General features: G+C 45.3%; 2 protein-coding genes across 2 annotated transcripts in view; both read right to left on the bottom strand.

The window, feature by feature from the left end:
- The window catches only part of LOC119417400 (voltage-dependent L-type calcium channel subunit alpha-1D), a 12,323-nt gene extending 10,939 nt beyond the window's left edge, over positions 1-1,384 (bottom strand). Inside the window, exons 1-5 of the mRNA XM_037684602.1 lie at positions 1,365-1,384; positions 1,127-1,287; positions 773-998; positions 492-699; positions 293-413 (exon numbers count right to left, since the gene is read on the bottom strand). Of these exons, the coding sequence (XP_037540530.1) occupies positions 293-413; positions 492-699; positions 773-998; positions 1,127-1,287; positions 1,365-1,384 (736 nt within the window). The remainder of the gene's footprint in view (positions 1-292; positions 414-491; positions 700-772; positions 999-1,126; positions 1,288-1,364) is intronic.
- Positions 1,385-1,564: 180 nt separating this feature from the next.
- On the bottom strand, positions 1,565-11,356 carry LOC119417398 (voltage-dependent L-type calcium channel subunit alpha-1D). The gene is made up of 9 exons (XM_037684601.1): positions 11,273-11,356; positions 10,442-10,581; positions 4,461-4,615; positions 4,234-4,386; positions 3,668-3,864; positions 3,486-3,589; positions 3,255-3,406; positions 2,227-2,298; positions 1,565-1,650 (listed from the first exon to the last, which is right to left on the bottom strand). Exons 1-9 carry the CDS (start codon positions 11,354-11,356, stop codon positions 1,565-1,567), a joined length of 1,143 nt encoding a protein of 380 aa, XP_037540529.1.
- Between the last annotated feature and the right edge of the window lie 1,678 nt (positions 11,357-13,034).

Genomic DNA, 13,034 nt, shown 5'->3' with positions numbered 1-13,034 from the left:
GATGGATGGATGGATGGATGATGGATGGATGGGTGGATGATGGATAATGGATGGATGGATAGATGATGGATAAATGATGATGGATGGATGGATGATGGATGGATGGGTGATGATGGATGGATGGATGAATGATGAATGGATGGATGATAGGTGGATGAATGGATCACGGATGATGGATGGATGGATGGATGGATGGATGGGTGATGGATGGATGATGGATGGGTGATGGATGATGGATGTGTGATGGAAACATGCCATCATTGATCATGTGATCATCTGTTTCCATGGATACAGTTGCCACAGATGAAGAGGATGACGAAGTAAATGCAGACAATCATCCCAGGAAACACGGGACCTCCGTATGCCATGATGCCGTCATACATGACCACGTTCCAGTCCTCACCTGTCAGGATCTGAACGCATGAAGATTATCAGAGACATGCCTCTCCATACTTTCTGCAAGAAGTGACATCACTCTTCCTCAGCCATACCTGGAAGCAGGTGAGCAGTGCCTGAGGGAAGGCGTCAAAGGTGCTTCGTTTTGTCTGTGTTTCGTCAAAGTTGAACTTTCCTCCGAACAGTTGCATGCCGAGAAGAGCGAAGATGATAAGGAAGAGGAAGAGGAGGAGCAGAAGTGAGGCAATGGACTTCATGGAGTTCAGTAGGGACGCCACCAGGTTGGACAGAGCTGTCCAATGGCTGAGGAGACACAGGATGGCATAATCAGAGGAGCAGCAACAAGCGCTGGGAGGTTCCAGCCTGGTTCCCTCACCGTGTGACCTTGAAGATGCGCAGCAGGCGGACGCAGCGCAACACGGCAATCCCCAGAGGAGGCATGATGTTCATCTCCACCAGGATGGTCTCGATGATGCCAGCGCACACCACAAAGCAATCGAAGCGGTTAAAGAAGGCCACAAAGTAATGAGCCAGACCCAAACTGTACATCTTCAGTAGCATCTCCACTGTGAAGAGCGACAGCAGCACCTTGTTGGCGATGTCTGCAGAGACACATGTTAGACAAACATCTGGACCAGAGGGACATAGTCTTTACATGAAGACAAGCTGCACAGTCCTATGCACAGTGAGAAACCTGGTTGCCATGGTTACATAGAGGAGGAGGAGTTACCCTGGACTTGGGTCAGCCACTCCGGCTGGTTGTAGTGCTCAGAGGCACTGAGGGAGGTGTTGAGGAAGACCAGCAGGAGAACCAGCCAATAGAACAGCACAGATTTGACTGCAGTGCGACAGTTTCTGCGACAGACTCGATTCCAGCGCCGCAGCGTCCGACTGAGACACAAAGAGAGACGTCTCGTGACAAGGACGTTCATCAAAGTGACATTTACCTGCAGAGGGTCTAAACTCACCAGCAGCCAACCTTCAGCATCCGAGAGCTGAAACAAAACATAACAAAGTCAGATGTGTGTGTGTTTGTGTGTGTGTGTGGGGGGGGGGGTACTAAAGTCCACCTGACTCACCTGAAGACACCTGGACCCCCCACCCCCAACCCCCAAATAGAAAACATGGGTGTACAGTGGCTTGTATGTATAACCAAATAAGCAGCACATTACCAGCACGCCTGGCAGCAATTGGTGTGTTCCTCATCGATGTTCTCCGTGTTTTCAGAACCCGTCTCACTGGCAGGAAGACTCGCTGACAGGCAGACAGACAGGAGACATAAGTTGAGTAAAACTTCAAAAACATGTTGGATCATCAGTAATTCTTCATCATCCTCGAGGTCTCTGATTTTTCTCCAGCTGGGAGAAAATATTTTCTGATCTGAATACAATCAGCTGATCGGCTCTGAGAGAATCGACCGAATGAGAAACTGAGTAAGAACAATTTGAAGACACATAGAAACCCAGACAGTCTGACTGTCCCACATCGGATCAAACCATGTCCCTGGGTCACTGTGGTAAAGAGATCTGATGGACCTGCAGCCCGGGTCAGAACTGGACACACTTGAATACCAGAACCAGATTTATCAACTTAAAGACAGATTCCAAAAAAGGTTTTAGTCTCTGACAGTCATCTAAGAACTAAAGTTCACCCAGTTCATTTAACAGTGCAAAACCACACCAGTACCAGACCCAACTGACCCGGTCCAACTGACTGAGACTGAGGAACAGAAGTCAAACTGAAACGGACCAGATCTAGAAACAAAAGGTCCAGTTGTCCTTCAGAAACTGGTTATGGCTCAGTGTTTGTTCTGAAAGGTGAGCTTCTCACCGTGAGTTTCGTTGGAGTGACTGAACCATCCGAACTTCCTCTTCTTATCACACAAATCCCCCAGAGACGGCCCTGAGATTCAGAAAGAAGACACGCTGTTACTGTCAGGAGATGAACTCTGTTATACTTTGAACTTTATTTCCTTCCACTGTTATGCCGATGACAGTCAGATTTATGTTCCTCTCAAAAAAACAGATCTAACCCTAACCAGAGCTCCCTCATAATGGACAAAATCAGTGATGTTGGTGGCACAAAGTCAAAGATCCAGAAGTTGTTGTCGTTCGTACACCAACAGAGAGTTGACGTCAAAGATGAGAAACTAAAAAAACAGAAATAATACGAGCAAAGACAGCAGCAAATGGCAAGCCATGCACACAGGCGCCTTCTTATAAGATCGAGTTTTTTGCAGCTCCTCAGACTGACAAAGTTTTCTGGATAAAAGACGAAACATTTCAACAAGAAGAATCTGTCCAGAGGACCTGGCTCAACGTTGTTAGATTTATGTACCTGCATTATTGAGCAGCATCAGGATATGAATTAAAACACGTTCAGTGACGAGAGCTCTGAGATCAAACAGACTTGTGGGGTTAATGCTGAGATAATTAATTTCTTGTCAGGTGAACTCAGTGATCTCACCTGGATGCATCATGAGGTGAACTAAAGTGCCTCAGGTGTCTCGACCCTCAGAGACTGAAGGTTTATGAGAAAACATCAAACCAAACATGGAGCAGTTCATGACTGACTGCAGTACATCACATTCGGACGTCTTATCTCCTGCTTCACATTAGTGGAGATAAACCACGTCCACATGACCTGATTCTGGGCCAGGATTTCATTTGCAAAGCCCCCCCCCCCCACACACACACACACACACACACCTCGAGCCACTGAGAGCTTTAATCTAAACTGCTTTCTGCTGCAGAGAGAGTAAAAACCACCAACCTCTATTTACTGCTGAGGAGAATCCACAATGTGCCGCTGCTGGAGGATCTGTGAAACCACAACAGAACACAGAGTCCAAGTCTTACGTGGGTTTCCGTCTTCATCCAGGTCGTCCATGTCCTCGGCCTGAGTGATCCAGTCCATGTACCCGCAGAGATCCTCCTCCATCTGCTGCTTCTCCCGCAGCTTCTGGAAGTCTCCTCGCGCCTTCGCCTTCTCCCTCTCCTTACTGAACTCTCTGCAACAATCAGGAAACAAAGTCTGAGGCCGGTTCTGGTCCATCATTCTCGGAACATGTGCACTTTGAGAAAACTGACCCGCTGAGTACTCCCAGAACCAGGTTAAGGACAAAGAAGGAGCCAAAAATCACCAGACTGACAAAGTAAACCCACGGCAGCTCGAACCCAATGGCATCATTCATCTGCAAACATAAACAGGAAGTCAGAACTGGGTTCTGAGTCCAGGAAGACCAGAACCAGAATCCTGCGGTGGACTTTACCCAGTACAGCACGTCAGTCCAGCCTTCCATGGTGATACACTGAAACACGGTCAACATGGCAAAGAAGAAGTTGTCAAAGTTGGTGATCCCTCCGTTAGGACCGGCCCACTTCCCCCGACACTCCGACCCGTTCACCGTGCACTGACGGCCGTGACCGGCGAACGCACATGGCACCGGTTCATCCTCCACGTAATTATCTGCAAACAAAAACAGGACTGAGGTTTTTCTGTAACTCCTCTCGTTTCTGGTTTTCATTGGTTCAAACTTGGGACTTTTCGAGGACCAGAACAGTTCTTTGGCCCAGTTTGATGTTGGTAAAAACATGAAAACGACACTTTTATCAGTTAAAAAAACAACATTTTGTTGCTGAATCTGAAGGCGACTGAAAATAAAGTTCAAATTAAGAGTTTGTGTAGAAGAAGCTGAAGTTTTGGACTAAACTGCTTCAGGAAGAGGTCCGAACTGAACCTAAATGTTTCAACTAAACATGGACTCTGTGGCTCTGTAACTCTACAACTAACGACCCAGATCTTCAGGGTCATGAAGGGGTTGCAGGGTGATGGTACCAGTTCTGGTGTAGTAGCAGGTCCGGTGCATGCGTCCGATGAACAACTCCAGCCCAATGATGGCGTAGATGATGATGACGAAGAGGACCAGCAGGGCGATGTGGAGCAGAGGAACCATGGCCTTCATGATGGAGTTCAGCACGATCTGCAGACCTGATGGACACAGAGCTGAGCATGTGCACGAGCATGCATGACGCCCCAGTCATGTTCCCGTCCCTTAAACTCACTGGGGACTCCAGAAACCAGTCTGAGGGGTCGCAACACTCTGAAGGCTCGGAGAGCTTTGACGTCCAGACCTCCAGGTTTTCCCGGCATGTGATGGGTGGTGGCCTGCTCGCCGTCCGTCTTATGAGTCATCGTCTCCAGGACGACACTGAACAAGCTGCCAAAACAAGAGGAGAGACAGCTAAACAAACAACCTGATCGCAAACAGGAAGTGTTCATGAGACCAACAGCCATCACAAGATGGTCCAACCTCAGGACAAACCAGTGTCAGGAACCCCTTCAACCACCGTATGTTTTAATCTGTCTCTGCAAGGTTTTCAAACTACTTCTGATTTCCTTCGGCTGTTCATGTATCAAAATGTTGGGCTCAACCAGGAATCGAGGGCTGTGACTTTTAGTGCTTGTAACTTTTGTTGGTACTGGTTTTTCCTGGACTCAAAATCAGAGACTGAGCTCCTGCATCATGTTTTTGGTTAATAGTCTGAACGTTGATGAAGGATTCAAACTGTGATCTGTTTTTCGTACGTTTTTCGGCATCTTTCTCGTCCCGCAGTTTTCAAGCTATTTCAACAAATCATAAATGAAAACAAGAAAAGGTTGTAAGCTCAATCATCCATTTTTCTGAACCATTTTGGCCTTGGTGTCCTTGCTGTTTCTGTGAGAAGTAAGTCGGCCATCTGGCATAAAACATTTGATTGTTGTACGTGATGATTGATTGTTTTAGACAGATGGGTCCTTTTGCACGTGCTAAAAGTCTACTTCTAAGATTCCAACAGGAGGTTGGCTTGAAACACAGTAATGAATGCTACTTATGGGACAGATCTGGTTGGCAGGCCACAGACTGATGAAGTCCTCTGGATGGAGGATGAAACGTTTCTCCCTTAAGGAAACTGGTCCAGATGACATGATTTAACCATTTTTGTGGTTCATAAATCAAAACACTCAGCTCTTTCAGGACAATCCTGCTATGACTTTTGGCATTGGTGCAACTTTAGCTTTTTGAAATATTTTCTGACATTTTTATCTCATAGAAAATGAATTGAGCTCATTTTCCATCCTTGTAATCTCTAGATGTGTTTACAACCTTTTACTGCTCCTTTCACATTTTGTTCTGCATCAGCTTCTTTCAGCTTCCTTCTGCAAATGTAAACTTTTTTCAGCTACTTTCAGCTAATTCCAGTGTCAACCAAGACAGCCCCACAACATCCAGAGCCTTTAGAAAATCTGGGTAAATCTCACCAACTCCCGGAGCCTTGCCACCTTGGAGCTTTTTAACTACCTCGGTGACCTCAGCCACGGTTAAGGACAGGCCAACCCAAAAGTCCCCAAACTCAGCTTCCTCCATGGAACACGTGCTGGTGGGATTGAGAAGGTCCAAGAAGTATTCCTTCAACCTCCCGACGACATCGCTGGTTGGGGTCAACTGCACCCCACCTTCACTGGGCAGTGTTAGTAAAGTGCTGCTTTCCCCTCCTCAGCCACCTAATGGCTTGCCAGAATCTCCCTGGAGCTGACTGAGTCTTCATCCAAGGCCTCACTGAACTCCTCCCACATCCAAGCTTTTGCCTTAGCGACAACCAAGGCTTTTATTCCCCACATTACAAACGTTACTAGAACCTCCTTCTTCCACCTGCGTAATATCACTAACATTAGAAACATCTGATCTAAAGATGATGCAGAAAAACTGGTCCATGCATTTGTCACGTCTAGACTGGACTATTGCAATGGTTTATTATCTGGGTGTCCAAATACTTCTTTAAAACGTCTTCAGTTGATCCAAAATGCTGCTGCCAGAGTCTTAACTGGAGTTACTGGGAGAGATCATATCTCTCCAGTTTTAGCTTCTCTCCATTGGCTCCCTGTCAAATCCAGAATAGAATTCAAAATCTTACTTCTAACCTACAAAGCTCTCAACAACCTAGCTCCATCTTATATTACAGACCTTATTGGTCCATATTTTCCTAACAGAGCACTTCGCTCTCAGACTGCAGGTTTACTTGTGGTTCCTAGAGTTTCCAGCAGCAGAATGGGAGGAAGATCTTTCAGTTCTCAGGCTCCTCTCTTGTGGAACCAACTTCCAGTTTCTGTCCATGAGGCTGACACATTGTCCAGTTTAAGACTTTCCTGTTTGATAAATCCTATAGTTAGGGTCGGCTTGTTATGCTGCTATAGACTTAGACTACTAGAGGACAAACTGACCTCATTTCCTTAAATGAATTGTTAAAATTGAATAGTTTTCATTTGATACTATTTCTAACTTAACATGTGATTCTTGACCTGCCATTGTGTATCTATAGGAATAGATAGCCAAACCCAGCCGGTCGAAGCAGATGGTCCTCTTGTCCTGATCCTGGTTCTGCTAAAGGTTTCTTCCTCATGAGGGAGTTTTTCCTTTCCACTGTTGCTATTACTCTTTCTTTTACATTTTAAGGGTAACAAGCTGATCCCGTGTTCCACGGCCAGGACGGAACCCACACTGAACCTGCATTGGAGGGCAGCTATGGCTGAGTGGTTAGAGCAGTCGTCCTCCAGTGAAAGGGTTGGGGGTTCGATTACACCAGCAGTCACATGCCGAAGTGTCCCTGGGCAAGACACCAAACCTCCCATTGCCTCTGATGTGTGTCCCATCAGTGTATAAATGTGATAAAGCACTGATTATTCTTTTTATAGATGTAGTAGAGTGCTGTATGAATGGGTAAATGAGGGCACAGATTGTAGCGTAAAGCGCTTTGAGTATCTTGATAAGATAGAAAGGTGCTGTATATGTACACACCATTTACCATTGTATCTTCTGGATCTGAGATTCGACCAACCATCTGACTCACTTCTCCAGTACACCTTATTAGACCTTACCAGGGAGGCTTAGAAGAGTTATGCCCCTATAATTGGAGCACACCCTCCGGTGAGTCCGGCCCCCCTTTTTGAAGAGGGGAACCACCACCCCAATCTGCCAATCCAGTGGCACTACCCCAATGTCCATATGATGTTGCAAAGGCGTGTCATCCAAGACAGACCCACAACATCCAGAGCATTAAAGAAATCAGGGTGAATTTCATCCATCCCCGGAGCCCTGCCGCCTTGAAGCTTGTTAACTACTGTATTTCGGTGACCTCAGCCATGGTTATGGACAGACAAACCCCAAAGTTCCCCGACTCCTTTTCCTCCATGGAAGACATGCCATGGGATTTAGAAGGTCCAAGAAGTATTCCTTCCACTTCTCAATGACATCACTGGTTGAGGTCAACAGCACCACACCTTCAATGAACACAGTGCTAGTAAAGCACTGTTTTCCTCTCCTCAGCCATCTGATGGTTTGCCAGAATCTCCCTGGAGCTGACTGAGAGTCTTCATCCAAGGCCTTACCAAACTCCTCCCACATCTGAGCTTTTGCCTCAGCAACAGCCAAGGCTGCAGACCACTTGGACCTCCGATACTCCTCAGCTGCCTCTGGAGTCCCACTCGTCAACAAGGCCTGACAGGACTCCTTCTTCAGCTTGACAACCTCCCTTACCCGGGGTGTCTACTACTGAGTTCGAGGATGGCCACTGCGAGAAGCACTGACAACCATGCGGCCATGGCTCAAGGCAGCTACTTCAACAACTGAGTCACGGCACATGGCCCACTCAGACTCAATGTCCCCCACTTCAACTGGGATGTGGTTAAAGATCTACCGGAGGTGCGAGTTGAAGATCCTTCTGAAGGGTTCTTCTGCCAGGTGTTCCCAGCAAACCCTCACTACACATATGGGTCTACCGGGTTTCTCTGGCATCTTCCCCCACCATCTGACCCAACTCGATACTAGGTGATGATCAGTTGACAGCTCAACTCCTCTGTGTTTACCCAAGTGTCCAAAACAAACGGCCGCAAGTCAGATGACACAACTATAAAGTCAATCATCCATCTATGACCTAGGGCATCCTGGTGCCAAGTGCACTTACGGACACCCTTATGTTCGAACATGGTGTTTGTGATGGACAAATTATGACTAGCACAGAAGTCTAACAACAGAACACCACTCAAGTTCAGATCAGAGAGGCCGTTCTTCCCAATCATGCCCCTCAAGGTCACACTGTTGTTACCCACATGTGCATTGAAATCCCCCAGCAAAATAAAGAAGTTCTCAGCTAGCGCACCTTCCAGCACCCCTACCAAGAACTCCAAGAAGGCTGGATACTCTGAACTGCCATTTGGCATGTAGGCACAAACAACAGTCAGAGCCCACACCAATGGGGTCTCTACCCATGTAGAGACCCTGTCACCAGGCACTGCTGACAAGCCCCTCCCCCAGGCCTGGCTCCGGGGTGGGGCACCGGTAACCCACTTCCAGGCAAGGGACACTGAGCTCCTTGTTTTTGTTTGTCCATAAAAGTCTTCTGAATGGCTCTTTGTCTGGCCTATTACCTAGAACCAATCTGCTTTGGGAGACCCTACCAGGGGCAATTAAAATTGCCCCAGATAACAGGGCTCCTAGGATCATTCAGGCACACAAACTCCTCCACCACAATAAGGTGGCAATTCAAGTAGCAGTCTGCTCAAATTAATAATGTTAACTTATTTTTATATATACAGGTATGAAAGTTTCTGTACATTGCCCTGAAACTACTTCTGTTGTGACTTGGCGCTATATAAATAAACACAATTGAGTTGACATCAAAGTTCATGCTCAATAATTCAGATTAAAAAAACAACAATGGTCAGTCAGGTCATCTGGACACTTTTTTTTGTTGAGAGACGTTGAGAGGAAATTAATTGAATTTCTGATTCCTTATGCTAATTTAGCTTGTTATACCTTTTCAGTGAGTCTTTTTGAAATTTTCAAGTTAATTTCAGCTATTTTCAGATAAATTTAAACATTTTATGTTAATTTCTGCTACTTTCAGTCCAATTAACTTCTTTCTGCTAATTTCAGCTTGCTATGCTCCTTTCATTTGATTTCTGCTAGTTTCAGCTTTTTTGCTTTTTCAGATACTATTTAGCTTTTATAATGGTAACTTTAGTTCTTTTTTTTTAGCTAATTCCACATTTTTCTTAGCTTTTTTTGGCTTCCTTATGGTAGTTTGTTTCTTCCTGCCTTTCAGCTACTTTTCAGCCATTTTTTTTTTTTTGCTAATTTCTGCTTATTTTTAGCAGGAAATATAATTTCTCTCGTTTTAGTTTATTTCTCCTTGTGGTTGTTTGTTTTTTCTCTCTGAGCTTTGTGTTTCGCTTCAGCTCCCTGTGGTTGTGTCCGTCCTCACTCTCACCCTCAGTCAGCATCACCAGGTTTTCAGTCAAGAATCACTCTCACCGGTTTCTAGTTGACAATCATCTCAGGTGTTCTCACTTTCCACTACTGAAACCACTTCTAACCACCTTTCCAGCAGTGGCTCATTGTCTTGAGCTTTTCAAATGTTTTGGTCCTCCTCGTGCTCCCTTGTGCCTCCTGACGTTTGTCTCCTCATGTCTGCCTACATCTGGGTTCAACCATTGACTGTGATATCCTGAATGTCTCTCTGTGTCTCACACGCAGTGTCCTCTTTAACAGTAAATGAAACAGAGCATCCTCAGGCAGCGTTACCGTGACAACAGGCTTTATCACCATGACCGTCATCTTCGCCCTGAAGAGGACAAGTCATATCCTGGTCCTGCAGCAAGGACCAAAACAGAGGTCAAAGCTCAGGACCTGAGGAACTCAGAATGACAGCATCAGGCGATGAAAAGGAACGAGATGCTCAAACGTTGACCGTCTTTCATCAGAGTCTGAATTTGTCCTCTGATTTAACTCTTTGTCTCCTGAATCCTCCGGTCAGGTTGTTTCCATTGTGGAAGCCCAACAAGCAGCATCTCTCTGCAGGTACGAGTCCACTAAAGGGGCTTCAGGGACAGGTGTAGCTTTGATGCAACAGTTTGTTGGCTCTGCAGATGCTTTTTGTCAGAGCAGGGTCAGTAACAGCACAACAATACGTCTATTCAGGGTTCTCAGGTTGTTCCAGTGTGCTCTTACCCAACGATAACAATAACGAAGTCCAGCAGGTTCCAGCCGTTACGAATGTAGGAGCTGGGATCCATCACCAGACCATAGGCCAGGATCTTCAGGAAGGTCTCCACGGTGAAGATGATGAGGAAGATGTACTCTACTTGTTCCTGAAAGCCAAAACACGAGCTGTGAGAAGCACAGAACTTCTTCCTGCTAGTTTATCAGGATGACTTTCTGAGGGGTTGGTAGGACCAGATGGTTCAAGACATTACTTATAATCTCTGCTACACACACAGTTCTCCACTACTAACATCATCATCTTCATCATCATCCCCATCATTATCCTCAACATCATCATCCTCATCAGCATCATTCACGTTTTTCTCTCTCGCTCTCGAGGAAGACGCATGCTCTCTTTCCCTCTCCTGCCTCCCCTCCCGCTTTTGCTCTAGTCCTATGAATCACAGAGCCACTCTACACATCTTTTGAATCGAAAATTATTATTGATCTGGTCCTTAGAGAGAGAACTTTACTGACTGGCTTTTATGTGAATGTTCCTGTAAAGTGCCCCGAGACAACTTTGTTGTGATTTGGCGCTCTATAAATAAAGTGAATTGAATTGGTCAGCTGGTCTCAACGCAATAGAAATATATATATATATATAATATCAGGGTTTCTGCTTTTGGGGATCGGCAGATACCCGGGTTATGAAGACGGCGGCAGCAGTTTTCGCAATAGTAAATCTGCCTAGGATTACTCCGTGCTTCGAGCTCTCAGACTAATATGCTTTGCGAGCTGAACCGTAAGCTGGAAGCGATTTCTGAGACTCGTGGGCCACTTGCAGCTCCTAGGACTCACCGGCATGAAGGATTCGACCTTGGAGAAGACTAACAAGCACTGACTGGCAGAATGTCCATGGATCAGGCTGTTTGGATTCACCATCGAGTGAACCAGCAGAACTGAAGGCAGACGTGTGAGTAGAGTCGACCTGCCCAAAGCAATTGTTGTTTATCTGAATGTGGCCTCCCCACTGGCCTTGGATAGGACAACTTATCTCAAATTGCTCCTGGTGGATACGTAAATTAAGAAGCTCTGCTCCGGCTGAGAGACACTGTAACATCTTTATCAGGACTATGGAAACAATCTGGACGTGTTCATGGACAATCTCACCATCTTGTCCCCCCATACATGTATTATATCACTCTATGTGGCTTTAAAGCTACAGTTCTGCTACACTTCTGTCTATCCTTCACACAGCTGTATGGAACAAAATGTTGCTGTACTAACTGTGCAATAATGTAACGGGTACCTCAGAGGCAGCACCAAGTCAGCAGATAAGTTTCCTGAAATACAGGTAACTAATCTTGAGACGGGACAACAGGATGGCACAGCTTCTGGAATCTTTGTGGAACGAAAGAGCTTGAGAAGACACAGAAAACCACTGCACCCTTGCTGGTTGGGTTACACCACACTATTCTCGCAATATATTCAGATCTGAAACTTGTATTTCTTTTCAAATAAAATGCTTCTCTGGTTTCTAGAAGAGAAAGATAAGAAAGCTAAAATACTTCCAAACAACCATTCACAATGGAATTATTCTGTGCATGTCACACCCTCCCCGGCAAACATGAGTCCCTCCATTTACTTCTCAACTCTTTAAAGGAACACTGATGTTTTTCTAACGTAACAATCAAAAGGAACAGCTGTTGCACGTGAAGTGAATGTGTGGCGTGCGTTTCGGCAGCTGTTTGCTCGTATCGCTCTGTTTTATTAGTAATAAAGTTACGAACAAACAAGTGTCTTGTTGTTTTGGGAGCCGTGCTTGAACCGTGTCGCTCCTCTCGGCTGCTGAGATGATGAATAAATAACTCGGACACCTCCGCTGCATGGGTTTATGTCATGCGCTCTGGACGTCAGCCACAGCGCGCAGGCAACAAAGAGTAAAGTCAGAGCGAGAGCGACACCTGCCCCTCTTTCCTCTTTCACGTTGACTAAATGTTTGAGTTTATCGATCATCATTGATCCTGACTTCCTCATTTTGATTAAAAAAATCAGCACAATTGTTTTGTTCATTACGGGGTTTTTAGGTGTTTTATATAACACTCGAGTAAAAATGTTGCTGATCAATTTAAATTTATTATTATTTATTGATTATATTTAATTTTATTTTTCAGTATCAAATGGTCACAAAAATTTACAGTTTAACTAAAGATGTAATTTTTTCAGGCAAATTGATGAACTTTAAGTTGTTTCTGTTACAGAATAAAAACATTGTTAATGAAGTTATTCTTCGTTGTTAGTTCATCTAGATTATATTAAGTCTACTTTATTTAAAGAGCACATTTTTTAACACGCGATGTCTCTGTTTCTAATTTGAAAATCGGTGACAATGTTTTTTCAGATCACATGCCTGTATTGTTTGACTTCACCCCCCCTTGTCCTACTGCTAAGACGTGCGTTCCTGCACGTACGCGTTCCATTAACCGTTTCACTGCTGCTCGTTTTAATGAAGGTTTTAACTCTGAGAGGATCGAACAGCTCTCGGTGTCTCTTACCACTGAGGAGCTAACCTCTCAGTTCAACTCTGCCTGTTTAAATGTTCTGGACCGTGTTGCTCCCC

This window comes from Nematolebias whitei, chromosome 11 (genome assembly GCF_014905685.2).
Source record: "Nematolebias whitei isolate Nwh7 chromosome 11, NemWhi1, whole genome shotgun sequence".
NCBI lineage: Eukaryota > Metazoa > Chordata > Actinopteri > Cyprinodontiformes > Rivulidae > Nematolebias > Nematolebias whitei.
Note: the sequence above shows the minus strand (reverse complement) of the source record. Positions and strands in the feature narration are given on the sequence as shown.

What these genes read in the sequence shown, in the direction of transcription:
- LOC119417398 (XM_037684601.1), bottom strand. Translation starts at nt 11,356, where the DNA reads ATGGTGAATCCAAACAGCCTGATCCATGGACATTCTGCCAGTCAGTGC. An exon ending in AGGTCGAATCCTTCATGCCG is followed by an intron (nt 10,582 to 11,272) that starts GTGAGTCCTAGG and finishes TTTGGCTTTCAG; the next exon opens with GAACAAGTAGAGTACATCTT. An exon ending in GGACTGACGTGCTGTACTGG is followed by an intron (nt 3,590 to 3,667) that starts GTAAAGTCCACC and finishes TTATGTTTGCAG; the next exon opens with ATGAATGATGCCATTGGGTT.